The sequence below is a fragment of the Cyrtonyx montezumae genome, unplaced genomic scaffold, assembly GCF_038088225.1.
Source record: "Cyrtonyx montezumae isolate F1298 unplaced genomic scaffold, pur_monq_1.0 scaffold_9, whole genome shotgun sequence".
In the NCBI taxonomy this organism is placed as follows: Eukaryota; Metazoa; Chordata; class Aves; order Galliformes; family Odontophoridae; genus Cyrtonyx; species Cyrtonyx montezumae.
In genome coordinates, this window is record NW_027072100.1 from 5,739,367 (window position 1) to 5,765,903 (window position 26,537).

At 46.5% G+C, this 26,537-nt stretch overlaps 2 protein-coding genes across 3 annotated transcripts in view; one reads left to right on the forward strand and one right to left on the reverse strand.

Moving 5' to 3' along the window:
• Positions 1 to 26,537, reverse strand: part of STK4 (serine/threonine kinase 4) — a 186,875-nt gene that overhangs the window by 99,418 nt on the left and 60,920 nt on the right. The window lies entirely within an intron of this gene.
• Positions 1 to 26,537, forward strand: part of RIMS4 (regulating synaptic membrane exocytosis 4) — a 47,331-nt gene that overhangs the window by 12,021 nt on the left and 8,773 nt on the right. Inside the window, exon 2 of the mRNA XM_065754563.1 lies at positions 15,768 to 15,909. Coding sequence (XP_065610635.1) covers positions 15,768 to 15,909 — 142 coding nt within the window. The remainder of the gene's footprint in view (positions 1 to 15,767; positions 15,910 to 26,537) is intronic.

Below are 26,537 nucleotides of genomic sequence, written 5' to 3' on the forward strand. Positions count from 1 at the left end.
TGGGCTGAGCAGAGCTCTGAGTTCAGCTCCCTTTGAGCTTTGCCTGTTCTGGGTGTGAACTCACCTCCCAGATGGATGTGGGGAGGTGGAGGTGTTGAGTGCTGCCTGCTGTCTTTTATAGGTGCTAAATTAGCAGCTAGTTCCTCACCAGCACTTGCAAACTGTCCCAGGATGAATGAAGCAGTTCCTCTTGTCGCCTCTCTGCACTCTGTATGTGCTGCATTAAGCTTTGCATCACTGCCATGGAAGGTCAGGATTCACTGATGAGGTGAAATGAAAACTGGGAGTCGGAAGAGCGTGTGTTCATTGTGCTGGGTGCTGAGAGTGGACCTGCAGCCTCTCCTCCAAGGAGGTGGCAGGGAGTAAATCTGTGGGCCTGCACACTTTGGTCTGTGTAATGCTCCAGGTACCTCTGAAAGCCGCTCTGCTGCTCCTCCCAGCAGTCAGTCACCTACTTCCCTCTGCTCCTTTTCTGTTATATGTCACACTGCCTCTTCCTTTTGGCCATGAATAATTCAATTGGATTTAAATTTGCAAGTGATGTCTGCTTCTGTCATCCATCCATCACTTGTTTTTGACATCTATCACTTGGATACAGCTCAGCTTTTGCTGACCTTGTGAGCCCCTTTCTAGAGGCTGGGGGTCCCCTGAGACCAGCAGGAATGGCAGGTAACAGCCCTTTGAAAGCAAAGGACCAGAATTAATTAAAAAATACAGAAATCATAGGCAATTTTCCCTTTTCTTATTGTTCTTTGCGAAGTTAGAAACATTGTCTTCAAGTACAACACCAAATGGTCACTCGCTCTTCCTTCTGTAGGGTGCTAAGAAGCTGTCCAGTTAATTAAGTATATTGAGGTCTTCCAGTAATATCACTTTATTTAAGATATTGCAATAGCAGCTCTTCATTGGATGTGTAAGCCAGCAAGTGATGAAACCACCTCTGGCTCAGTGTGTCTATGTTGTAGCAGCCTATGACAGTGAAGGAGTGTAATTAGCAAGACACATAGAATGGGATTAAAAAAAAATGTGAAAATAAGCAGAAAGATTTGAAAAGGATTAGGAGAGTAAATGACAAACCAGTGGTTAAATGGTGCATGATTAATGCCTGTAGATGTAAAAGGTTGGCTAAATGTTGTGGCTGTGTAATGGCTGCCCCAAAGTAATAGACAATATTGTGTTCAGAAGACTCCACAAGTGGGTCTGTGTCAATGTGTGCTGGCTCTGGGGTTAGACACAGTTTGTGTTTTAGAGGTGGGCATCTCAAACTGCCTGGAATAGCGTTTGTTAGCTGGTGGCTTTGGGAGCCTTACAGGAAATTTGTCTGTACTGGAATTGTTTTCTTAGTGCTGAAGAACATCTGTGTGTACGTAAAAAGAGCCTGGAGAGATGCATCTTCCACAGTGGTACAGTAGGAAGCATTGAGAGTAACTGCAGCGAACTGAGAGTAGCTGTGACTATCACATCTGCTGTAAGACTAAGTCTGCAACGTACTGCCTGATCTGGGACTGGATTTTGTCTCTGGTTTCTTGTCATTATTTCTTAATTCTAATTTTCAAGGAGGTGCTGATCCCTAGCTTGTGTTCAGCAAGTACAGTTGGAGCAAAACGTGCAGGTGGTGCCTGTCTCTTCCCAGCTCTGCTGTGTCCTTTAAGACACGGAGGAGCAGATCTGAGAATGACTATTGTATTGTTTTGTGCTTTAAAGGTCAAGATTGGTATCAAATCAATGCAAGCCAGTGAAAACCCAGAGTGCTGTCCTGTCATACTGAGATGCTTGAATGAAGATTTGCAGCTGACCTAATTTTTCCATTAGGAGCACTGAAGTTAGGGAAACTGAGTGCAGCTGGGGAGGGGGGTTGGAGAAATGGTGGTTAATATTGCTTAACTATACATTTGAGGTATGTCACAGGCTGGGCGTGAAAATGGTCACCACAATGTCTGCATTGACTTTGTCTTGTCCGTTATATCATTGGAGTGTATATGAGGACTGTGTTCATCTTCAGAGTTAACCATCTCTATCAGTTGTATCAGTATGGAGTGTATTCTGTCTCTTTGGGATGGATGGCTTCCTGAGAAATGTTTGCCACACACCTGCTTTATAATCGGGACCTTTGAATATAGTTCTGTGTTTGTTACACACAAATGTGGGGGGAAAATTATCTAAGGGTGGTTTATTAATAATGCTTTCCATAAGAAAAGCTTTCTGTCGTAAGACAGCCATCTGTGCAGGATGCTTTGCTTGTGGCAGGAAGGATTTAAAGAGTTCATTTCTGTCCTGGAGGTGTATGCCTGTGCTGCATTGCAATGGGAGCTGATGGGAATAGCCAGTCCAGAAAGAAGAATAGATCCTAAGGACTGTACTAGTAAGAAATCTCAGCAGACTCTGATGCAGGGCTGGGTGTGTAAATTGAGTTCAGATGCAATAAATAGGTTGCTGTCATCTGCCCATCATCCGCCTCTTCTGTAGAGTGAAGATGGGAAACAGTCATTGTGAGAGTTTCCAAAGTGATTACAAAGGGGTAAAACCAACGGCATTGTTTGACATCTTTTAAGGAAGAGATGAGGTGCAGCGTTTTCTCTTTCTGGTTTTCACTGCCCTGTCAGCCTGTGTTCATCAGTAGAGCTGTCCTGAGCAACACCAGAAGCTGTGGTCAGTAGCTCCCAGCTTTTGCAGTTTGATTTTGTCTTTGAGCATTAAATTGCTGTGAGTTCAATAATTTATCTCCTTCCGACTGCTTTATTGTCATTTTGATTTAGTAATGGGTTGGCTTGGACAGCTGTGTCACTGCAGAGTGAAAGCAAGGGGTGTGCTGAGCTCAGGCAACAGATTTGAGCACATCCTGTGAGCAGTGCACCATTTCCATGGGGCTGCTTCTGGAGGGACAGCATGGCTGGGAGATCAGGATGTGCAGAAACCAGAGCTCCTCAACTCTGCCTCTGTCCCTTGGAATGCCCAGTGCTCATCCTGTCACACTCTCTTGCTGTTGAAGTTCTAATTGTTCTTTTTTGTTTCCCCTTTTCCTTTCCTGAAGTAGATTTTGCTACTTAAATAATATTTGTAGAGCAGCGCACCAAAACTGCCATGGGTTTATGTCCTCACTGGCATTATTAGAGCAGGAGGGAGCCTGCCAGAAGGTATTGATTACTTGGTAAAAATAAACCCTTCAAACTTCTTTGGTCTTTATTCCTCCTTGCTTTTTTATCTTTGCTTCCTGCACACACTTCAGAGCAATTTGCCAAAAGTTCAGAGCAAAACACTGACCAGTCATGGCAGCCTTTCGGGTGACATCAGAGGAGGCTTTGCAGTGCTCTGGGAAGTCTTTCTAGGATTTACATCCACTTGGATCATGGATCAGTTTTATGACCAATGCATCCAACTCGCCAGGTAGGACTAGGGAACTAATGTCTTTGGGGTTCGTGGAACTCTGTTGTTCACAGAAGCTTGTCTCAGCTCCATAAAGCTGACATTTAGGTTTGGTTAGTGGAGTTATTGATAGCTGAGTACGAGCAGTGTATTTGCGATGTATGGTGGGTGCTGTTGAGGGTGTTGGGGCTGGCTGGTGGGAAGGGCTTGCTGCTTTTGGTGTTTTCTAGTTCATCTCACAGCAGTGGCTTACAGCTTCCCTTATGCCTCCCTGCAAAGAACAAAATGTCACACTTCAAGTTCATTAGGCAGCTGCGCAAACGGTAAAATGCAAGGAAGGAAGTCACGTATCTGTAGTAGAAAATGAAAGACAAATATTGTAGAATGGTCTAAGGGCAGTTGTGTTCGGTAAAAGAAAATCTCTGAGGAGGGATGCAACAGAAGGATGTTCAGAGAAGGAACGTGGCCAGCAGGGTACCAGAAAGGTGTGACAATGGATCCTCAGAGCTGCCATTTGTTAAGGAGCTCAAAATCAACCCTAGCTTACTCTGGTTGCAGTGGGTAGTGGAGCAGGAGCAAAACACAGCGCTTCCTTGTGAGTAGGACAAGGCACGCACCAAACACCCGCACGTGTTGTGACCTAGTGATTGCTTCGGCTGCAAGGCAAGTCCAGGGCTGGAGGAGACTGCAAAGTGCTTTCTGTGCGTGTGTCAGACTGCAAATGGGTTCTTTCCTTACCACATGTCTCCTTGGCATTCATTTTCTGCCATTATTCCAACCACTGAACTTCTCCGAGCATTTAGGTAATCGGGGAGTTTTTAAGCAAGTATTTATTAATGGCTGCGTGCAGTGAGCCATCCAGCAGCCTAAGAAGTGTCCTGTCACTGAGTGAAGGCGCGTCTGTCTGCCACCCATTAGCACTCAGAGGGCCCGTGCTGATTCAGCATGCCAGCCTGCTGCTAGCAGAGCTCCTCCTGGCCACGCTGTGCAGCCTTGCTCCTCCAGGCTCAAACAAATGCTTTGCTTGGGAGACCTGGGACAGTTTATGGATAGGAAGGCAAGAACCACCAGCAGGTGCTACAAATGCATTCCCCTGAGCTCAGATTGTGCAGCTGGGTAAGAGAGATGGAATGGTAACCGATGCTGACAAGTGGCAGTGAGGTTTATTTTGTTACTGAAATGTTAGAACCCATCAGTAACTTCGAGGTGGAGCTGTGGGACAGTGGGAACCCAACACTACAGTGTTAACATTTGTCAGTGGAGCTGTTTGTGTGTAATTGTTTGAGGAACCACCTGAACATAGGTGACTCATTAGTCCTACTGAGTGAGCTCTGTGTGGGCATTGGCAGCTGCATGTAGGAGCGTGTAGAGTTGGATAGGAGCATCTGTGGGATGGAGGGATCCTGTTGTATTGGGCATGGATGGAGCAGGGAGGCCACGCAGAACGTGCGTGGAACCATTGTGTGAGCTGCAGGGAAGGACAGTATGGAAGCAGCTGAGATAATGAACAGAGTGCTGTGACCTGACTGCTCCGTGCTGTGGTGAGTGAAGGATGCCCAGCTCACCTCGTTAGCATTCTTCTCAATTGTTGGGATGGGAAGTTCTTGGCTGTGGGTTGCCCCCACAGGTGGGGCAGACCCTAATTTTAGCACATTATGCTGGTTTAATGACACTAATAGAAAGTCAATTTATAGGCAGGAACAAACTGCCTTTTTATGTGGGGAGGAGGATAATTCCTCCCCTGTGTTACATTATTAAATTTGTAATCTTCATTTCTAATGCTTTTCAAAAGAGATTATTAACAGAATCTACAATACAGATTTTAAATTTATGAGCTGCGTTTTTCCCCAAACTCCTGAAATTGTATAATTTATCTTTAAAGGTGAACTTCAGCAAGGCTTTTTTTAACTTAATGAATTTGAGTCCCTTATTTGCTAGCTATATCTGGACAAGCTCAAAGGCTCCAAAGATACTTCAATTTTAAATAAAAGTAATGGTTATCTATTTCCATCTTTGCTGAGTGGTAAGTTTTGAGTTCAGCCTTCTTCCCTAGCGACAAAAGACTCTGGAGGAAAAAAGGTGGCACGTTTCTACTCACACAGTGCTTGCTGGAGGGAAGGCTGCTGTGATGCTCCCTTTTTGTCACCAAGGAAATGGAGCCCTGAATGCATGGCTCTGCAGGAGGCTGAGGACGTGTTTTGCTCCTGGGATTGCTTTGTGCTTCTTACTCATGACTGGGGACACGTTGGGACCTGGGGTCTCTGGGTGGTGTGTGAGGTGCTCCTACCTCTTCTGGCCCAGCCAGTGCCCATGCCAAGAAATCCCAAGGCCTTTTACATCAGCCTGGTCTTGAAGTCTGAGAATACCTACAGAAAAGTTAAATGCAGATCTGAGGAGCAAGTTGTGCAGACACAGGTGCTTCGTAAGCAAGGTTCATGTGCAGTGTTCCCTTCTGAGAAGGTGTTGCTTGCATGCCTTATAAAGAAGTTCCCATGCTACAGCTTTCCTTCCCTTTAAATAGAGATGCATATTGCTCTGTAACGTGTGCTTGATCTTCCTGTTAGTGTTGTCTGCAGAACTGTCACTGGCTTTATCACCAGTGTTACTACTTTTGTATTTCTCCATCAGCTGTTCTCATTTCTGCTCCTGAGGTCAAGTGAGAGGAATCAGCAAGGTGCTCTGCAGCACTTTGTTCATCCCTGCTCCTTCTACACAATACACTTGGCACAAATCGTGGGCTTCTGATGAACTTGCTGCTGCCTTGTGTCATTGGGTAATTCAAACCATCAGGGATTTTTATTTTGTGTGCTCCTTCTGTGCATGCAGAAGACAGATGTGGGAGGCAGCTATGTGTCTGCCATGTTTGTCTGTGGGAGTATTTCAGTGGGATGCAAATCAGATCTTTAAGTTCAGGATGAGAAAGATGTTACTTGACTTTTTTTTATATATTCATATGATGTTTGTTAGGAGCCTGCTAATGAAATGTCAGTGTCCCAGTTCTTGGTCCTGAGTAGTGTTTCCCTGTGGCTGATGACTGACTGGTCACCGTTTGGAGATGCCTGTCAAAGCAGTGTGATTGACAGGGCTGCTGACCTGCTGCTGTCACCCGGGGCTTTGGCTGCTTTGATTGCAGTAACCACGAGTTGCTCACGTTGCAGCAGGAGCTTTCACTGTGGTGGCTGGTCCCGTCCTGCTCTTAGGCTTGGGAGGTCTGACCCCTCTCTTCCAGCTGCTCAGAGATGCCTGCAGTGAGGCCATGGGGGGCAGAGCTGCGGCCTTGAGCTGTGTTGAGGTAATCCTGGAGGGATGTGACAGCTGCCTGGCACAGTGGGCTCTGGTGGCATTGAACCTGTTGAGGATGATCTACCTGAGTCAAAGCAGCATGTAGAATTAGAAAGGAAAAATGTGCTGGCTTTCTTGCTTCTCTCAGCACTCACTGCAGGTGTTATATGAAAGCACCTTTGCTGACACCCTGATGTGCGTGGCAGTATCAGCTGATGCAACTGAAATGAGAAGCTGAATGCCAGGGGTTGTTTGACCCTTTGGAAACCAGACCATCTTCTCTCTCTCTCTCTGCTTCCACAGTGGATCAAATAATTGCTTCCCACTGGATGCAAGTTAATAGGCAGCGTGTATAATTAAAGTCAACTCCTTGTAAATTTGATCATTCATTCCTATAAGGAAAATATGAAGTAATTACAACCCAAGCTGAACACAAATCAAATGCTACTCTGTGTGCAATTCTGCACCGTGGTTCTAGTTTCTGAATGACTCTAGGGTTCTGTGGCTTCATGCCTGCTAAAGAAATGTGGCTGAGCCCTTAATTGTTTATAACAAATGAACAAAAGATTGCATGACTCATTCATTGTCAAGACCTTGCTCGCTGTGTTCATGCGTGTGTGGGTTTGACAGAGTGGTTGCTCGAAGAAGAGCTTCAATGGGACAGAAGAGAAGGAAAAAAATTTAAGGCATCTGGGCTCGTCAGTTCTTTTTCCTCTGAATTCAATCTGTACCAAAACTAAACTTTCTGTGCCCCGAGGACTTGGGAAGGGCAGAACAGTGTCTCACAGAGCTCCCTGGTGTAGCAGAGCGTGGGCAGGACAGCTCTTTCATCTCATGCCATCCTTCTCTTATAGTGATGCTTTCTAGCTGCTTTTTTTTTTTTTTTTTTTTTTTGTGAAGTCACCTCATTTTCGTGATCCTCTTCTAAATTGAGAGGTTTTCTGCAGCTCAGGCTCATTCATATTTCAGACTCTGGACTTAAGCAACGTCCTCATGAGGAGTTATTAATAGTATAAGACGGATGGCAGAATTGGGACAGTGCTCTGGTTCAACACTCTTGTAATTAAGGAGAAATCCTGACCTGGCCTTTATAACTTGCTTGGGCTGCTGGAGGACTTCCAAGGACAGGGATGCAGATCTCTGCCTCTGTCCTTCCTTCTGAAATAACAGCAGGAAAGCTCTGGCATGACCCTGGCAGACAAACAATGGCCACTTACCCTTTGGCCTTTCCTTTTCTCTCTGTGCCCGAGTCATATAGCTTGTAAAGTTTTAGGTTTTGAACTTAAACTTTGCCTTAAATCAGTAGTTGGAAGAAAATGTCAGATGTAGTGTACCAGTTTAATAGGGGAAAAGTATTGCCATGCAGAGGATAATTTGTGTTATTTGTTGTTACCCATTGCCCGTGGCTGAGCCACACATACCTGTTCTCCAAGTCCGGCAGCTCAACCTTCCTGGTCTTGGAGTGCACTTGGATAGTTGGCCCCAAGGGTGGGCGAGTGCCAGAAAGGAACAGTTACACTCTGGGTGACTCTTAAACCACAGAAACACAAGAAGTGGAAAGAGTGGATCCCCTCATTGCTGTGCAGTGTGTATATATGTAGTTTATTGCATTGTAAGTACCATGGTAAGGATTTTTTTTTAATTAATTTTTTAATCAATCTTTGCTTGAATGCTTTAGGTGAAGGTGGAAAAAGGCCAGGGACATGTCTGGGAGCTGCAGCATCAGCAGTCCTGTACTTCCCTGTCCCTGAAGAGCTGGGCCTGCAGGGGTGGAAGTGCTGGGGACTCACTGTTAGGCTGCTGAGGTATTGTTACAGCAGGTAATGTTCTGCATGCATACGGACACTTCATGTAATCAGACCCTTTCCTGAGAGGCATGGCAGACTGCGGGAAGAGAAGAGAGCATGTTCTGCTTTTTTTACAAAAAGGAACAAGAGCCAGCCATCAGATGAAGCAGTTGGATTCTCCAGTTGCAAATGAAACAGAGGCCCACAGAAGCCAGATCTTGCTGCAATTAGTTCCCATGAAGTACTCTGGAAGAAATGATCAGTGTTCATAGTGTTATGGTACTGTAACTCATTTTCGTGGTGAAAAACATAACACATTTTTGTAACCATGGTCAAAAATCTCCTTATATATCCCACTTGCCAATGGCTTCCATGTTCACCTTCTGGTTTCTTAGCTTTGTCTCTGCTGTCAGTGAAGGAGAAAATCTCACATTTTGCTGCCTATGTGCAATTTGTAGGATTTTGTGGAATTCTTTCGTTAGAAATCTCTAAATAAGAATTTTGGCCGTTTAATTCTTTCTTACGCAGATTAATTTTCCAGAAAGGTCAAATCATTAAAAATAGCATTATGGAAACTGTTCGTTTTTAACCTCAAATGGAGCCAAATAAGTGTATTGCGTTTTCCTAGTCTCAAATTTGCAAATGGATGTCAAAGATAGGACGTAACCAGAGTTTTACTGGTGCACTCAGGGCTAGCATCTCTCTGGTGGTGGAGGCCTGCATGTAAAGACCTCCTGTGCCTTGCTCAGCCACACAGTGTGTGCTGGGGAAGCTTTCCTCTGTGCATCCCGTGCTCAGTGGGTAAGGAACGGATGGAGCCTCGAGGCTGTTGCCAGGTGCCTGCTGCCTTCTACCAGCTGCTTGATTAAAAATTGTGGGTCTTGGTCATCTTGCTCATCAGGAGGAAGAGGAAGGAGTATGTGTTGTGAGGAGAGTTAGTTTTACTGGCAGAGTGCCTGTTGAGGGTGGGGGAGAGAAGGCAGGGGCAGACACTGGGATGGGAGAAGGAAGATTGATTGTCCTTTTCCAGCCACACAGATGTACTTAATGTAATCAGATTAAGAATTAAAGGGTTAAAATATATTTTCCACCCCATGGAAGATTTTCTGTTTCATTTGAAGAGATGGGTATAACTTTGTTAGCAGCTGGAAGTAGGGCAAGCAGCCTGATTAGTGCCCCTGTTTATCCCCAGCCATTTTCTGTCATTTCTGCTGGATTACTCAGGCTGTGATGATAGTCTGGCATGTTCTGGAGCACAGTACAAACTGCCTCTCTTTAGGTGCTCATAATTCACACTCCATTAGAATGTCGACATTGGGAATACTTGGCAGGATGTTAGAGCTTGCCAGGCATGATGAGATTGAGTTCATCTCGTTAAGCTGCTGACAATCCAGCGCTTATATCTTTCTTCCTCAGCAGCAGGAGAGCAGCGTGGCTTGCTCTGAACACTGACACCAATGTACAGGGCCTGTGATGTACTCCCGACAGGTGCAGCTGGGCTGCACAGATGTTGGATGTTTGTGCTCAGCTGGGGGAGGATTTTCTTTTCCCTTTTGTTCTGAATAATGCAGTTGTTATTAATGTCAGAACTGATCTGTGGTCAGTGGTTCAGCAGATCCTCATGGGGTGTGAAGGTCCCCCATCCCTGAGTCCTTTGCTTTATATGCCAAGGGGCAGCAGCTAGATTTGAGACCCTTCTTTCTGGTCTCAGCAGGTGATGAGATCCAGATGGGTGCATGGGTGGTTTTCCTTTCTTTTTTAGCCCCCAAACTGACTGATATCATCTCTTCTGTGGGGAAAGCCCCATGAGGAAGGAGGAACTCGCTCTTAGCTTTGGGCCTTAGGAGTGAAGCTAGTGGCAGTAGAAGATGAACAGCTTGCAGGGCTGTGTTTGAGCCATGGATGCAGTAGGCACAGTGCTGTCTCGTTTTTCCTCTTGCCTCTGCAGAACTCTGCTGCTTATCTCTTCTGCGTGATCCACAGCATGCTTTGAAGGGTGCATTACCTCTATCAGATGGGTTTTTCTCTGTGCCCATACTGGGGCTGTCAGTTCTCAGTGCTGTGTAAGTGTTGCTTTGAACCCAGGCCTCATTTTGGGGCAGAGCAGGTAATTCCTTTGCTGAGGGTCCCAGATGTGAAGGCAGGGAGCAAGTGTGCTCAGGTCAGTATCCTGCAGCAGGCAGGGATGCAAATGCATATTGCTTGTTTTGGGTAAGGACACAAGTAGAAATGTGTTGTCTTTGCTACGGCTTGGACTGGTCCATCTGGAAAAGGATGGGCTATTATTTTGTCCAGAGCTTTACAATAGGAGCAAATGCAACCTGCATCATCTGATTTCTCTTCCTTGTTTTTTCCCCCTTGCACTCCATGCTTGGGAAGGCAAAAAGCCCATCAGGCTGTTCTGAAGGATGTGTAAGGTGTATTGGGTGGCCTCGCTGGTGCTGTGGGTCATGTGCTTTGGCACCAGCATGTTCCGTGCTTGGAAGCAGATGGTTAATTTGGGAGCAAGGCTGATCGAGTTGAAATTCAGTCAATTCCTAATCTAAGGGTTAAATCAATAGCAATTAATTCTAAAGTGTGGGAGGGCCTGTAGTGCATACATCATGCTTTTTGCGTTGGTAGCATTCAGCAAACAGAGGAGAAAATGAGAAACAAACTGGAAAGAGAAGGAAGATAGCAAGCACCTGTGTGGGGGGATGGAAGCAGCAGGAGGTGATGGGAGGTGACGTGCAGATAGTGGGAGGGGCACAGTGCCCCTCCAGTGTCTCAGTAATCAGCTATTGTGGTGCACTACTGGGTGGTAGTGCTAGTTATGTAACTGTGACCTTGGAACAAGCTACTGCAAAACTCATGTAGATTTTCAAGACTTGATGTTGTCCAAGCACTGGGTCCTACTGGTCACAGAGAGAAAGGGCTTCGGCGAGTTGAGTTAGGTGATGTGTAGGAGGGTGAGAGATGGTCACTGTTTCCTTGGGGGACAGGTAGAGACTGTTTTACTGTATCCCACCCCCAAGATGCAGGCACATACAGCTCTGGGCAGGGTCAGCTGTATTGCGATGCCTCTCAGTGCAGTTGGCAAACAAAAAGGTATTTAAGGAAGAAGATACTCCAAGGGATGCTGTGCTCTGTGGTCGCCTCTCCACCCATCACTGGGTCATTCAGAAGAAGCTGCTGTGTGGTGGTCTGGTGTTACTCATACACAGAACTAGGAGAATCGTGATAATAAGGCTTAATTAATAAAGAACAAAATGATGGAACTATAATTAATGTGAATCAAGGTTTAAGGAAAAATGGGTCTTTTCAGACCTTTTTTCCCTTGTTATAACAGAAGCAGGTATCTGGGTAAATGTGATGCATATGTAAGGGTTATGTCCTAGAACAACATGACCCTAAAAGTGTGGTAAATAGACCACAAACTTTCTTCAGTACTCAGAAAGCACTGGGCAGGGAAAATCCTCTAAGGCAGGAGGCTGTGTTAAAAGTCTGCTGCTGTTTCATTCAGTTTGGAGCAAGCATTTATATGTATAGGTCTTATTAAACTCACAGGTAGTGTGTGTGTTACCAAGGTAGCAAGTAGTACTGGGAGTAGGAGAGTTGCACTGAGCCTATGGACTGTTTGTTGGATTGTCTCCCTTAAAATAAATGGCTTTTTTGTTTGTTACATATCTCTTGGTGTCCCATTCTCCAGGGCCATAGCAGCAGGACAGGCAGGAATGCACAGTGCCCATGTGAGCAGTGCTGCCCAGCCAGGAGCTTACTGTGGTGTGGAGAGATGCTACCAGCAGCAGCCACGAAGGGAGCACCAGCTGAATTTCACTTCCATTCATTTTCTTTGTGGTGGAATGCAGCCTCCAGTTCTGCGTGCCCGTTCTCTAAAGGGTGTTTAAAAGCTGGGAAGGTCATTAAAATGATTCAAGGGCAGGAGGGAAAAAACGCCAGCGCATGAGAAACATAAAGAGCTCGGTCTGTTTAACTTGTCAAAAAAGATTGAGAGATGACTTGATTATGCTGCAGAAGAGCCTTTATAGTGAGAACACAAAGCAGCCCTTGTGGTGGGGATGGGCATTAAGGAGCTGATGGCTGAGTGCTGGAGCCAGACAAACTTCAGTCACATCTTCAAATACCAAGCAGTAAAATAAGCTGCACAGGCAGGCGGCAGATTCTGCATCTCTATCTTTCAGTCTGGAGTGGATACCTTTATAAAAGATATTCTTTAGATAAATGCAGGTTGTTTGGCTGAGCAGAGCACGAAGCCGCAAAATGGCAGCACCTGCCAGCACAGCCAGCTTGGCAAAGGCTCTGCTGGTCCCTTCTGGCTCTTAGCATCCCCACGGTGCTGGGTGCCTTTGCCCTGTGATTCAGGCAGAGCGTTTCTCCTTCCCAAGGTCATTCTTCAGCAGCATGCTGCCCTGTGCACCGCATAACCCTTGGTGTTCACTGCTGAATCGGAAGAGGTGCAGGGAATAAATCTAGAGGTGCTGCAGAAAATCTCAGTCCTGCTCTCATAACAATGAAGACAAGTGGTTTTGCCAGGCAGCGCTCTGGGGATTTGTCATCTACCTGTGTGATTTGCAAAGCATGGGGCTTCAGCTGAGGGAGGAGGTGCAGCCCTGTGTGACTGGGGAGGTGACCATTGCCTCTGAAACGTTTTCAGCCTGCAGACAAGCAGTGTGGGTGTAGACGTAATGGTTTTCATTCTGCACCAACACTTTCCAGGTACGTTGTTACCGATCCTGCTCTTCTCTCCTGACTGAGGGAGGTAAAATAACATTCTTGCTGTGTTCTGACTGTAGGCAGAGTTTGACTGCAGGGTTTAAGCAGGTTAGGAGCCTGTCCCCTATCTCTGGTGCTCATGGCACACCCTTAGCCTGTTTCAGTCTTGGTTTGGGATGTGGTGGTTTGGAGCTTGCCTTTTTGGTGTTATCAGGTTCAGCCTCTTCTGTTCAAAGGACAGTTCTGGCAAAATGACTGAAGGAGGACAAGGCTGGAGAAACTTTGTGTAGAGCGACTGGAGGTTGTGAGCTGCAGCAGTTAGTGTGTCCATGCCTGGGGAAGAGGGGTGGTGGTAGCTTCTTGTCACTGTGACAGCAGCTCATTCTTGGCATCTGACTTAGTCCTGGCTTGTTTTCCATGCTTTCTCTACTACTATTTTTTTTTATTCTTTTAAATACGAACATCTACATGTCACAGCCATGAACATGATCAGGAATATTGGTGTCAGTTGTGGACACACAGTCTTGTAAGCATGGATGTCTAATTAGTTTGGAGGAATAATCTAGATATCTTTTTTAAGCAGATGTCCACTTGCCTACCTATAGAACATTTTTTCACTGTTTGATTTCTAGATATGTCTCAATCAGGTGTTTTAGATCTGTTTCCTGAGCAAGGCTCTCATAACAGCTAACCCTGCAGGGGCAGAAGGATGTGTGCGGAGAGCAGTTATGTAGAGGTGGGGTGGGAAGTGGCAGTCATTGATGGTGGAAAGGCTGTTTGTGGAGGTCAGTGTGAGGAATGACAGGGAGCATCAGGTCAGGCTGTGGGGTGCTCTCTGAAGAGAGCCTCGAAACCACATTAGGGTACCAAAGTAAAAAATATAGGTCTTGTAGAAGATGCATCAAAGAGCAGTTCTGCAGCAGCTGGGGAAATAGGTAAGGCTGTTTAGGCTTTGCTTTTGCTGACGCCTGTATTAGTGTTCTTGCCTGAAGCTTTGGAGTTTGAAAGCTCTTTTTTAAAAAAATAAAGTCTGTTTTACATTTGTGTGACTTCCTGATTTATACAATACGCTTCATGCATTGCTGTAGGCAGACAAACAATACAAACTGTAGTTAATGTTAACTCAAAACATATATATTCTGTTCTGTCAGCCCACGGGGACATGCATACACATGCAGCACCATATGTGGGGATGACAGCTGGTGCAGAGCCCTGGGGCCAGCATGCTCACCCAGCTGGAAACCTTGGGATGCTGGAGGAAAAGGGTCTTTGTAACTGAGTTTATTAAAAAGAAATAATGAATTGTCTTTGCATTTTGTTGCAGGTAAAATTGGAGAAGTAGGATTAGAAGTATGTTGATATCTTACTTATTTTTATGAAAATGTCTGTTAGACCAAGACCTGAAGAAGAAATGATAAAGGTCAAGCAGCTTGCTACACTAACAAGGGTTCTGCATCCTCTGGAGAGGTTCTTGCAGATATCCTTGTGTTTCTCTAAAGCAGCTGGGAATAACTTATTCTCTTAAATATTTGGGAGTCTCATGTTCTCCAGACTCAATAGCTACATCATTTCTTCTGTGGGGGAGTGCTAAGAACCTGGTGGGGTTCTCAGGGCATTGTGACTTGGCAGTGCTGCATTCCCTACTCAATGCTGTCAGAGAGCTGCAGTGATAGCAAAAAGTAAGGTAAGAGAAATAATGTTGGTGGGTTAGAGGTTTGTTGCCTGGATCCAGGTTAGCAGATGGATGCCTTTGAATGGATTCAGATTTTCTGCTTTGTTCAGGAGACTTGGAGCTGATGTGGTGAAGGATGCATCCTGTATGTGGGATGAAACTTGGAGCTTCCTAGCACCAGCTAAAGCAATTAATAGTAATGATATTCATTACATGTTCATTACATAACGTGGTTTGTTCTGTGAAACAGACTGCTAGAAAGGGATGAAAATAGCAGCTGTTAATTTCAGAGGGCTGAGCCTCTGAAGGATGCACCCAGGAGGGAAGAGTGCCTCTTTAATTCCCTGTGCTCTGACCCAGGGAATGTGCAGTGGGAATGGTGCTCTCTGTGGGGTTTCCCTGTTGATACCATCCTAAGTGCCAACACTGGGGTATGTTTTGGCTGTGCCTCTCTATTCCCGTTGTCCATCTGGGGTTGCTCCTGCCTTTAGCACTCCTGCTTCTGCCTGGCCTTCTCCTTCAATGCTGACATGGGTCAGTGGCTCTTTGCTGCTCCCCACAGTTGCTGTAGGATCTGGGAGACGTGTCAAGGCTTGCTCACAGTGCACACCTAGGTTTGCCTGTGGGTATTGTTGGGTAGCTCTGTGCATAGTGCTATCTTGCGTGCCAGTATGCACCTGGACCCAATGCATAATTAATTGGTACAAATGTTTGAGGTAGGTGGGGTGGTATGTATATTTTGAGTTTCTGCTGGGCCCTGGCTTGCTGGATGTCGGGCTTTGTTCCAGAGATGGCTGGGAGCTGTTGACGAGGCTGAGTTAACAGAACAGTGTGAGAGTTAAGTGCTGCCAGGCTGATCTTCTGGAAGGCTTTCTCTGCTTCTCCTTCACTCAGTTACAGCAAAGAGCTCTGAGCACAGTGGCTAACCACCCCTTCTCTTTTGTTTCTAGATGGGGATGGTCGGAGACTCAAAGGAGCCATCCAAAGGAGCACAGAAACAGGGCTGGCTGTGGAAATGCCCAGCCGGACCGTGCGCCAGGCCAGCCACGAGTCCATTGAGGACAGCATGAACAGCTATGGATCGGAGGGCAAGTAAGTCACTGACAGTGGGCTGGATGGTCACTTGCAAGGTGCTCTGCTCTTACACCTGTTAGTTTGCATCCAGCTTGATAGATGTGTTTCCCTGACTTGTTTATGCTGCAGGTGCACTGCCCATCCAATTAGAGCAGAGCTGGTTGCTCCCTCTTCCTGCATAGCTGGCACATACTTCTGCTGTTTATATATTTTTTTAAAGTGTCCTCATTATTCTGAGCTGAAGCTGTTACCCATTACTTTTAACGGCCCTGCCTTTAGAAGAATAATTCAGGGTGAATAGCTGCAGCTCATTACTAGTTATAAATTATAAGCCAGTAGTCTTCAACATTGCTAAGTAGCTTTCTGACTCCCCCTATTTCAAAGTACCTTTTTGATTTGGGAAACAAAGTGTGCTAAGGTGATGAAAATGATGCAAGTGACGAAACAAGTATTCTGATAGCAAAGTATTCACAAGTTTTTAACACGTTTTCTACTGGATTTGAGTTATTGTCCCAAAAAATGTATTTTAGAATTTGACTGGGATTTGACTGCAGGAAGTTATAACTCACTTCGTTGCATTTGTAACTGAGTGCAAAGCATCAGGGTTCAGAACTTCAGGGACTGACTTATCTTTAGTTGTGTTTTCTGTATTTCCATTATTTAAATCCATATATGGAAGTTATCATCATTTGATTATGATGGCCATTCATGGGAATCTCGGACATGGGTAAAAAATCAGTATTAAAAAAGGGTAGGCAATGTATATCATAAGATTCCATGTTTCTGGATATGAGGCCAAAACATTTACATGCCTAAAATGTGTTCTAGTTTAAGTCTGGTGCCATGCTTGGCTTCACTGCACACACTCTTGAGTCCTGTGTGATATTCTACGTGCACTGCACCACTAGAATATCAGGATAGTCCAAAGTCTCCCTCAAATAATTAATGCAGTTCTGGTGTTAAATAAGTAACAGGCTGTAAATTAAGAGATGCTTTCTTTAGCTTTGGAAGTAGGCTAATCCTGGAAAGGCATCGCAGGTCTGTGCTGGAGGTTGGAAATAGTAATGAGGCACAGGCTGCGATAGCGATCTTGTCACTCTGAAGCCACGATGTACTTTATCTCTTCAGTGAGCTGTTGTCTCAGGGGATCTATTCCATCTGCACCACGGCAGTCCTGTGGCCTGGAGTTCTGCCTCTGCTCTGAGATTCAGAGGATTAGTGATTAAGTTCAGTCTCTTGGCACTGTGGGGCAAGAATCTGCTTTCATGTGGAGTGGAATACTTTTCCCTTTATATTTACATAGCTTACCCTCCAGGGAAGGGGCATACTTCTCCTATCCTTTCATATTCTGGCTGCTTTGGCTCTTCATCCCTGGAGAGAGGATACTTCTGCCAACACAGTGCTGTACCCATACAAGCACCCTGAGTGCAAGCAGCGTGTAGCTATCAGTGTGGCAAAGGAAGGAAAATCCTGCATTGCTATCCAAATGTCTTCATTAGAACACGTCTGACATTTGGTATTCAAACCCCCAGTGCTGCTGGAGCATCCTCACCAGCCCCTGTAGTGGGGTGGGATGCTTTTTGCTCTCATTTCTCTGAAGCGTGAGATAAGGGATTCCTGGATGCTTTGTTCCCAGTTGGAATAATTGATCTTGGAGAGCCCATGGGAATCACTGTTATCTGTCTGAACCATGGCTGATAACAAACAGGGCTGTGAGTACAAGGAGCTGAGAGGGCCTCTTCTCATGGGACGTGGCAGGAGTGGGGAGTTCCTTTCCCCATTGTGGAGAAGGGAAGTGTTTCGGGAATAGCTTCAAGGGGTGGAAATTTATTCTGCTAAATCAGATTTCTCTTGGCTTCTCCTGTTTGCTGAAGATGCATTCCCAGGGACGCACAATGAAGATTCATATGACTGTTAGCTGTAGCAAGTTTATTTTCTTTTTGCTGCTGGGTTTTGTCTCGTGCAGGCAGTTCTAGTTGGAGACTATTTGCTGGTGACTGTCAGAAACCTGATCTTCAGCAGCATGAGGTTACCCTGGTTCCTCCTACCCATGTATCTCTTCAGTATGTGCGCAGAGGGAAGAAAATGGGTTCAAATCACCATTTTCCAAAAGAGCTTGTTTCCAGAGTTCATTGTTTTCCTGATCCTCTTCAATTTAAGGACTAAATGACAACTCCCAAAGGTGATCCACTGAAGGTGACTGAAAGTTTCAGTAGAACTTTGCTATCTGCTCTCAGTCAACCAACTGTGCTCTTAAAAGGTGAGACTGATCGACTGCTGTCTTGTTCTCTGCGAGCTGGCTGCACCTAGCTCCAGCACACAGAGTCACAATCAAAGAACTTTATCTGCTGCATCATTTGAGCAGACTGTTTGTAGTGTGATTGCTGTGCCACGTGAAGTCTGGATCATTTCATGAAAAAACCACATATGTAGGGATATGTTTTTCAGATATGGTATGTCCTCCTTCAGGAAGATACTCACTTCAGGGTATGACCCAAAGGCTGAGGAATGCAGGAGGTTAGCTGATCTGCAGGGTGTCTCCTGGTATGTGAGCTCATTCAGCATGCCATGGAGTGCTGATGATGTCAGTGCACTGCTCCACGGAATTTTTTGCTGTAAAAAAAAAAAAAAAGTAACTTCCCAACCACGTTACTCAGCTTTTATCCTGCACACTAGTTGTGCACTAGTGTAGGAAATTAACATAATAAAACTCAATGTGAGACCTTATAGAAGGGAAAGGTGATATTTCAGAGAACTATTTTCAGTCCTTCAGGCTTCTAGATTTCTCCCCCGAGTCGATGTGCAGGTGCCAAGCCTCATGCATTGGCATGCTTTGCCAGCCCGGGTTGTGTGCTGCAGGGACCAGGAGCACCATCTGTCTCACCCTTACTGTGGCTTCTGAATTGTTCTTCATAACAGATTGGTTCTTGGACGGCTTTTTTACACTTTCTAGGACTTCTATCTTATTATGGTGTGATCTTTCAACTCAAGAGTCTTACTTTCTTCTTCCTCCATAGGTCTCACACAGATATTTCTGTTCAGAATTCATTCAGAACATCCTTCGTATTGGTTGCAGATTTCTACAGCAGTATTTTCTGAGTACATATTTAGCAACCTTTATGAGAGAGCAGCTCCCCATGTAGCATGTGCCAAGCAGGCAGTCCCGTGGCAGCACCAGGATCACCACAGGGAAAGAATTCAGCAGAGAGGAGTAACTCTGAATGCACCTTTGGGATTCAGCAGCTCCATCCTGGCTCTTGCACCACCTACATCTTGTTCTGGCTGCGTTTTGTTGCAGCTGCACAAGACAATTTGTGACATTCAGAAAGCAGCAGATTCTGGACTTACGTATAACTTATTCCTGCCAACCATTTTTCTTTCTGAAAATGGAGCAGAAAGACAGAAGTGGGCCTGGAACAAAAGGCTGCTAGTTGCTGTGGTACTTGTGCTACTTGTCATGTTTTTCGTTCTCGCTGGCTACTGCTGAGATGATTAACTCAAAGAGAGCTGAGGTGACATTTACCTTAGAAAAGCCCAGTGGGTGATGAGGAGCAAAAACGTTGAGGTGTGTTCTTGTAATTGCCAAGATGAGCCTGCCTGTCCAGCAAGGAAGTTTCTTGTTTGCCACATCGTAACCCCTTTTTCCTATCACAAGATGACCTTACCTGCTCCTGCTGCAGCTGCTGCAGTGATGAGCTGAAGGCAGCTGCACACTGGACGTATGCATCCAGTGCCTCTCACTTGTGTTCTGGCTCTTGCTGTGCCTGCAAACCACAGTTTGCTCTGGTTCTATCAGTGCCTATGAGGGAGCAAACCCAATGAGAATTAGTTTCTGAGCTGCCTGCTTTTGCTTTACCATGAAAAAGGAAGCTGGAGACAGCACTGATATGCCTTGTCACCACCTATCTGTGTTCAGGTTCTCTGTCCTTCACGCAGAGATCTGCAGAGGTACCATTGCTACTCTGAAATCACAGGAATGCTTGATCCCTAAAAGCACCATCTGAATTATTCATGTTGTTATCTACTCACAGAGTGCCTCTTTTCTGGTGTTCATAGCCAAGGGACTTCTGGTCTCTTTTATGACAAATTACCTTTAGGGCTCTTCTTTTATCTGAGTTTTTAAAAGAAATGTGTTGTTAATGCAGTTTAGGCTGTAGGAAACCAAGACCTGGAGGTCTTAAGCTGGAAATAAGGGAAGGCATGGAGAAATTGTTTCTGTAGCACTTCAGTAAGTGAGTCAGCCTGTGTAACAGCAGCAGATGTCTGTGCTGTTCAGCTTGATCTGCATGGCTCGGAGAGGATGTGCCCCTGTTGTCACAGGGCTGGATGTGTGGAATCCCACCTGTGGTGACCAGGGGCAGGCAGAACTGATGCTGGCAGTGGTGTCTGATTGAGTATGGCTGGGATGAGCTGTGGAGCTGGAGCTTGCCTGGCCTTGGGACACCGTTCCCTGCCTCATTTTTATAGCACAGTTTAAGTGGCAGAATTCATACAGCAGACGGAAGCGTGCACAAGCGGAGTACAGCGTGTTACAGCACATAAGACAGTACGTCACAGCACTAAAAATGTTACAGCAAGCGGAGTGGCCAGGAGAGAGCAGAGCTTGTTGGGAGGCAGAGATGGAGCTGTCAGTGTGAGCAGAGCTGTGTGGTTGGTGCTGAGAGCTCCACGTCAGGTCCTGCAGGGAGAGGTGCTCACACGAGCCTTGCACAGCCAAAGCAGAGGCTCTTGCAGGATCTCACATCAGCTTTGACAGGTCTGGGGCTGTGTGCCCAGGCCCATGGCATTGTACTCTGATGTGCATTGCATTAATAATTCCTGATGTGCTCCGTACGTGTTTTAACAGTAGGGGCAGGGGATGTTGAATTAACCATTTCTGCCTTTCTCCTTGTCTGGCAGGTAGCAGCTTGGCTTTTGTGTGTGATAGATGCAATTTAGAAGAGCTTAATGTGCAGTGAGGATGATTGTGATTGTTAGACAGAACGTTCCTGCTTCTTAAAATTGGAGTTCTGATGCCTTTTTCTTTTTGCTCAGATAAAATAACTATTGAATATGTTATCATTCTCAGAAGAGACTGTTATTTCTTCTGGATGAAGCATGTCTTGCTGTCCCAGTTTTTTTAAAGGCACAGCTGAAGGCCTTCCTCATGCAGGAGGTATTGGTTGTGTAGCAGATCTGTTCATCCAGCCATGCAGGTTTAAACCACAGCTGCATTTTCAGTTGTGTGGCTGTGTTTAGGCAAGTTGCTTATTGTTCACCACTTAATGCACTAAAAGGAGGAGGAAATGTTTCAGACAATATTTATGAGAAGAGAATAATGCTTTCTGAAGCCCAGCAATGCCCAGGGCCCAAGCAAACTGTGTCAATACTCAGCACAGGGGGTGGAACTTCTCTAGGTTTGGACAGTGTGAATAAATGGTGAAAAGCACCAGACAGAACATTGTCTTTCGAAAGGAGCTTCATGAGTCCCTGCCGAGGAGTCAGTGTACAACTGTGTTGGAAATGGTTATGAGGATTTGGTCCAAGGGGGAGGGCAACAGCATCATCTCAGAATACCTTTGTTCTCTCCGTAGCAGAAGGGCCGTGCACCCATTTCAGAGCTGAATTCCTTGCTCTCCATTTTCTGTGCGCAGCTGCAGCAGCTGCTGTGCAGTCAGCACAGGTTGGTGCAAGGGACACCTGTTTTATATTTAAGAAAAAGAGGGTTTTTTATTAAAACAAAAAAAACAACAAAAACAAACAATTGTATTAAGAGCCAGGGGAAGGACATAGACTAGATTGTGCTTCATACTGATAACTCAGAAATTGTGTTAAGGACTGATAGGAAAGTGGTTGGGAAAGAAAAAGTAAAGCAAAGCACAGGGATGAGCTGTCTAGGGAGAGAGGTTTTCAGGACAGGTTGGGTGAGTGGTTCTCCTAAGGGTGCCCATACCTGCTCTGTCCTTAGGCCTGGGTGAGGACCTGGGGAGGTGCTTCCCTATCCCATTCTGTACAAGTTTTGCGTGGTCTTGACAAGTGGGTCCTGCAGCAGCACAGGGGTAGTACCTGGCGTACAGAATCCCAGAGGCAATTTAAAAATAGATGTAGAAAAGAGGTCAGACAAACTCCACGTGGACAGGGAAAGAAGTTAATGATGCATTTTCCTTAAACTTGTCTGTGCCACTGTGTGCTGATGTGCAGCAAACAGGGGTGAGGCAAGCAGCAGTGGAGTGGAGCCATGGCTGTGGTAGGAGGGGGATCAGTGCAGGTATACTGAACTTTCCTTGTCCTGTTTCTTTTGAAATCAGTGCTGTCCATCAAGGTGTTCGGATCCTGAGCAGTTCACAAGCAAATTCGTTCCCTGAGTACAGGAGAACAAGAGCAGCTTGCTGTGGAGGATCTGACTGTCTGAGGGTTTGTGTGTGCCTGGGAAGGGCAGCCCAGGAACGACTGCTACCTTAAAAGAGCAGCAGCTGGCTGAGAGCCTTTAAGCCACTCTGAAATTACTCTGAAGAGGGCAGATTTCACATGCCCTGACCTAACAGAGGAGCACGGTCTTCAGAAACCGCTGCACAGATATCCTAAATAATCAGGATTATGATGTTGCGCTTAAAAACTAAAACAACAAAAAGGGAAAAAAGAAAACAACCGACAAAACAACAGCCGGGCATCCTCAGCCCCAGCCCGGGCGCGCTCAGCATCCCCGAGCAGCCCGGCGGGGAGCGCTGCGCTGCGGCGCCCTCTCGTGGCCGTCCGAGGCTTTGCAGAGCAGCGCCCGTCCCTGCTGTCCCCGCCGGCTCTGCTGCCGGGGCTGTGCTGCTCGCAGCTCGATTCGTTGCTCTTCGAAATCATCCGTGTATCCGGGGTGGGTTTTGCAGCCTGGGCAAAATCAGCCTCGGGCTGTGAAGGGAGTTGACGTTATTGCGCGTTTTGCTGGTGCTGCTCGGCGCAGGGTGTGCTCATTTGTGAAGAGACCCCAGTTTCCTTTGCACGCTGAGTGCTGCTGAGGTGCTGTGCTCCTTGCTTGGCCCCCCTGCCTGCAGCCAAGGACTTCTGTGTGTCCTCCAGTTCACTGCCCTCTGCTTGTCCCTGGTGCCCCGCAGGTCACTCTTCCCTGCCCACACCTTCAGGACAATAATAAGAGCCCCATTTACTTAAAACCAATTCTGTGGCCAAACCCCTAATGTTTAACTTCATTAAAATCATTCCCAGTCAGCTGTGACAAAGCAGAGCCCATGAATCATGATTAGTGAAAGCAGAGTGCTGGAGGAGAGAGAATGAATTTCTTCCCTCTTCAGAAGGCTGTGCCGTGCTCGCTGGGTGGAGGACGTGTGCCCTTTAGACAAAAGGCTGACAGGTGTCACCTGTTCATCTTCTCGGTGTGCTGTCATTTGGCAGCATGAGATGGGGTCTGGAGCAGCAGCCCTGTCCCCAGGGCTGTGCTGGGCATGACAGTTGCTATCTGCAAGTCAGCTGCAGAATGCTGCCTTTTTGTTCCTGCAGCTATTTTTAGCACTTCTTTTTACGTCGAGATAAATAAGGCATCCCATTGTAGTGATAACCAGGTTGCAGCAATTTCTGCCCCTTGAAGTAGAGTGTTTTAGGGGGAAGAAAGAGTTGGGAGTAGGGGAGGAGTGCTTTTGGTGATGGGACCAAAAGAGTCCCTTGGACTGACTTCTGGATGGTGGAACAGAAGAATGTGAGATGGAGTGGCAGGGAGGGCTCGGGGGAGCACCAGGGCTCAGGTGGCTCAAAGAAGTCCCAGAGATGCCTAGAGCTCTTTTCATTCCTGCTTCAGGTGTATAAAAAGCAGGTGAGTGAGTGGGGAAGGTGTCACACAGACCTCTAACTGCATCAGGCCTGGTACCCACGCCCACATCCTAGCTTCTCACTGAGCATTGGTAAACAGAGCTCACTGAGCTGCATTTGAGCATCATAAATTTAGCTGATGCAGCTTAATGATGCCTGCTGGTTTTTCTTCACACACGTGCTACGTTTCTGCAGCTTTGTTTTTCCTCTCTCCTCTCCAGGGAAAAGCAATAGCTTTCTTGGAGGTGGCTTATGATTTTTCCAGACAGAAATTGTTTCCATTCCACGGTTATTGACAATACCCAAATATACATCCTGGAATTGCTTAGAGCCAAGGAGCCTGATTTAGAACTGCTGCTTTTTAATAAAGCAGCACTGCAAAAGCTCAGCCTCAGTGCAGCGTGCCAGGGAGTCCCAGCACCTAAAGGTGCTATCCATTAAAGAAGTAATTCCCTGCATCTTCCTTTCCTGTTTAGATATAACAGCACAAGGGCCCATTAACTGTCTGATGTAAAATTGAGTTTCATGCAGTGCTAGTAAGCCCATTAACTGCAGCTGTTAGCCAAACTACTGGAGTCTTTACCTTGGGCTGTTTTAAAATGGCCTTTTCCATCTTTGTGGGGCAGTGTGCTGCCTCCTGCTCCTTGCTCCAGGCTGTCCCCGTGAGCATCCATTATTCCAAGATATTCCCATCCGACCTCAGGGCAGAGAGAACAGTGCTGGTATTTCACTTCCAGCAAACAGCTCTTGTTCTTCCAGGTCTTTCTCTTCCTCACTCTGAATCTGCCTAGAGCCTCTGGGACCATTGCTGCCCCAGGAGGGCTGAATGGGTGGTGCAACTTTACTCTGCTCAAATTCTGAGCATCCAGCATGTGTCTCTCCCCAGCAGGTAGTGGGAAGGGTCCCCCGGGGCAAAATCAATGAATTATTTTGAGTCTTGGGAGCAGAGTGGGTTCTCCTTGCTTTTCTGCTTGACTAGCAAATGGAAAGTGGAGTTTTGATGGGTGCACTTCTCCCTCCTGTGTACCCAGGGCAGTCACTGGTCAGGCTTCACCCCACAGCCCTGCCTTGAAGTCAGGGAGCGTGCAGAGACCTGTGCCTTGGGCTCCTGCAGCTCTAGGCTTCTCTCAGTCCTGCACTCGTTCTCCGTTCTCATCCTGAGCATCTTGTTAATGAGGCAAGCATCTGTTTGCAGCATGGTGGTGAGCATGTCCCTGTGTGCAGTGCGTTTTCTTGCCAGCTTGTTATTTACTTGCTTTCTCAGGTCATGTATTCCCTGGGGTAGGAGTAAGACCTAAGGTTTATCCATTTATCTGCCATGAATCGAAGGGGATAAGGAAAACATTTACCTTCTGGCTTATAATCCATTAGTCTCTGGCTGAATCCCATGTCTTTCTCTGTCAGATCTCCTTTTTCCTGAATTATTCTGGGTTCTTCATATAACTTTTCACTTTTTTTTTTTTTTTTTGGCCCTCTATGGACAGCTTAAAACGCCTGGGCCATCAGCTTGAGAAACCTGGCTGGGCTCTGTCTTTGTGTGAGGAAATCGTGGCCCTGTAACCTGGCTGGCTGCAGGCTGCCATGTGCTCCCCGTTGCATTTTCCTGTGCGTGCAGATGCAGCAGTGCTGGGGGTGGGTGTCTGCATGCAGTCCTCACCAGGTCCAGCAGCTTTGGGCTGTGCCCTGTGCAGTGATCCCCTGGGCAAACTCTGTCTGTTAGCACGAGGCCATGAGATGCCCCATGAAGCTGTCGTGTCACTGCTGTCACAGTGATGCTGAGGTTTGTGCATGATTTCCTTCTCTGTCACGTGAATAAATAAATACTCCCAGTGGGCTGAGCCGGGTCTGCACATAGCTAATGAGAGCTGAAATCTCAACCTGAAATTACCACTCTTCTGGATGAATGGGGTTTTAAAAAATCGTTTTGAATGTCTTTTAAATGTAAATGGCTCACGGGGGAGAATGAATGGATCTTTGTGGCTCTATGCAGCCTGCAGTGCCTGGCCCGCCCCAGAAACAGGGCTGCTCCCCGACTTTGTTGCTGGGGCAGGTTGGAAGGAGCACGTGGCTCTCCTCTCTTTTCCTTTCTGAGAAATGAATTTCAGGAGTGCGTGGGCACTTGTCCCCTCTGAGGCCACTTGGCAGAGTGCAGGGGCTGTGGTGTGCATCGCTTCCACGTGCAGCATCTTCCCGGGATGCAGCGTGAGCGTGGCATGGTGGTGTGGTTATTCCTGGCACAGACTGATGTGCTTCAGCAGCTGTGTCATGGCTTGGCAGATGCTGACAAGTCAAACGTGGGCCTTTAATGGGGGCTTCCGGCCCTCTCCTTGCTATTAGCACCTGGTGGGGATGATCGCTTCAGAGCGGGTCGTGGAAACAGGTGGGAAAGCCACACAGCAAGTGTGATGGGTGATCCTGGTAAGGAGCAGTGTCCTCTTGTCAGGGAGGAGGTGCACTGCTCTGCCAGTGAGAATTCAATAGGAAATTCACTCCCGAGAGGATTTATGTCAGCAGCCCTAAGCTCACCTTTGAACACAGCTCTAGATGTGTTAATTAATTCCCAGAAATGAAGGTTGGGAAAGGGTAGCTATCAAGAGATCCTGTAAGCTACACCAAGAAGCTACTTAGCTGGTAATGCTACCTGGAAGAGGTGACAGGCTGCACGTGAGTCTGAGATGGCAGTGATTTTTCCTTGTAGGCAAACACGTGTTAACCAGCTGGTGACTGCAACCATTACTGTTTGTGTTTTTTTAATACAGTGAAAGAGATTTTAAACACATCCCATGTAACTAAACTGCCTATGAAATCACTGAGTTTTGCAAGAGAAAAGTGTTCTGTAGGTGCAAGTCGTGTCAAAG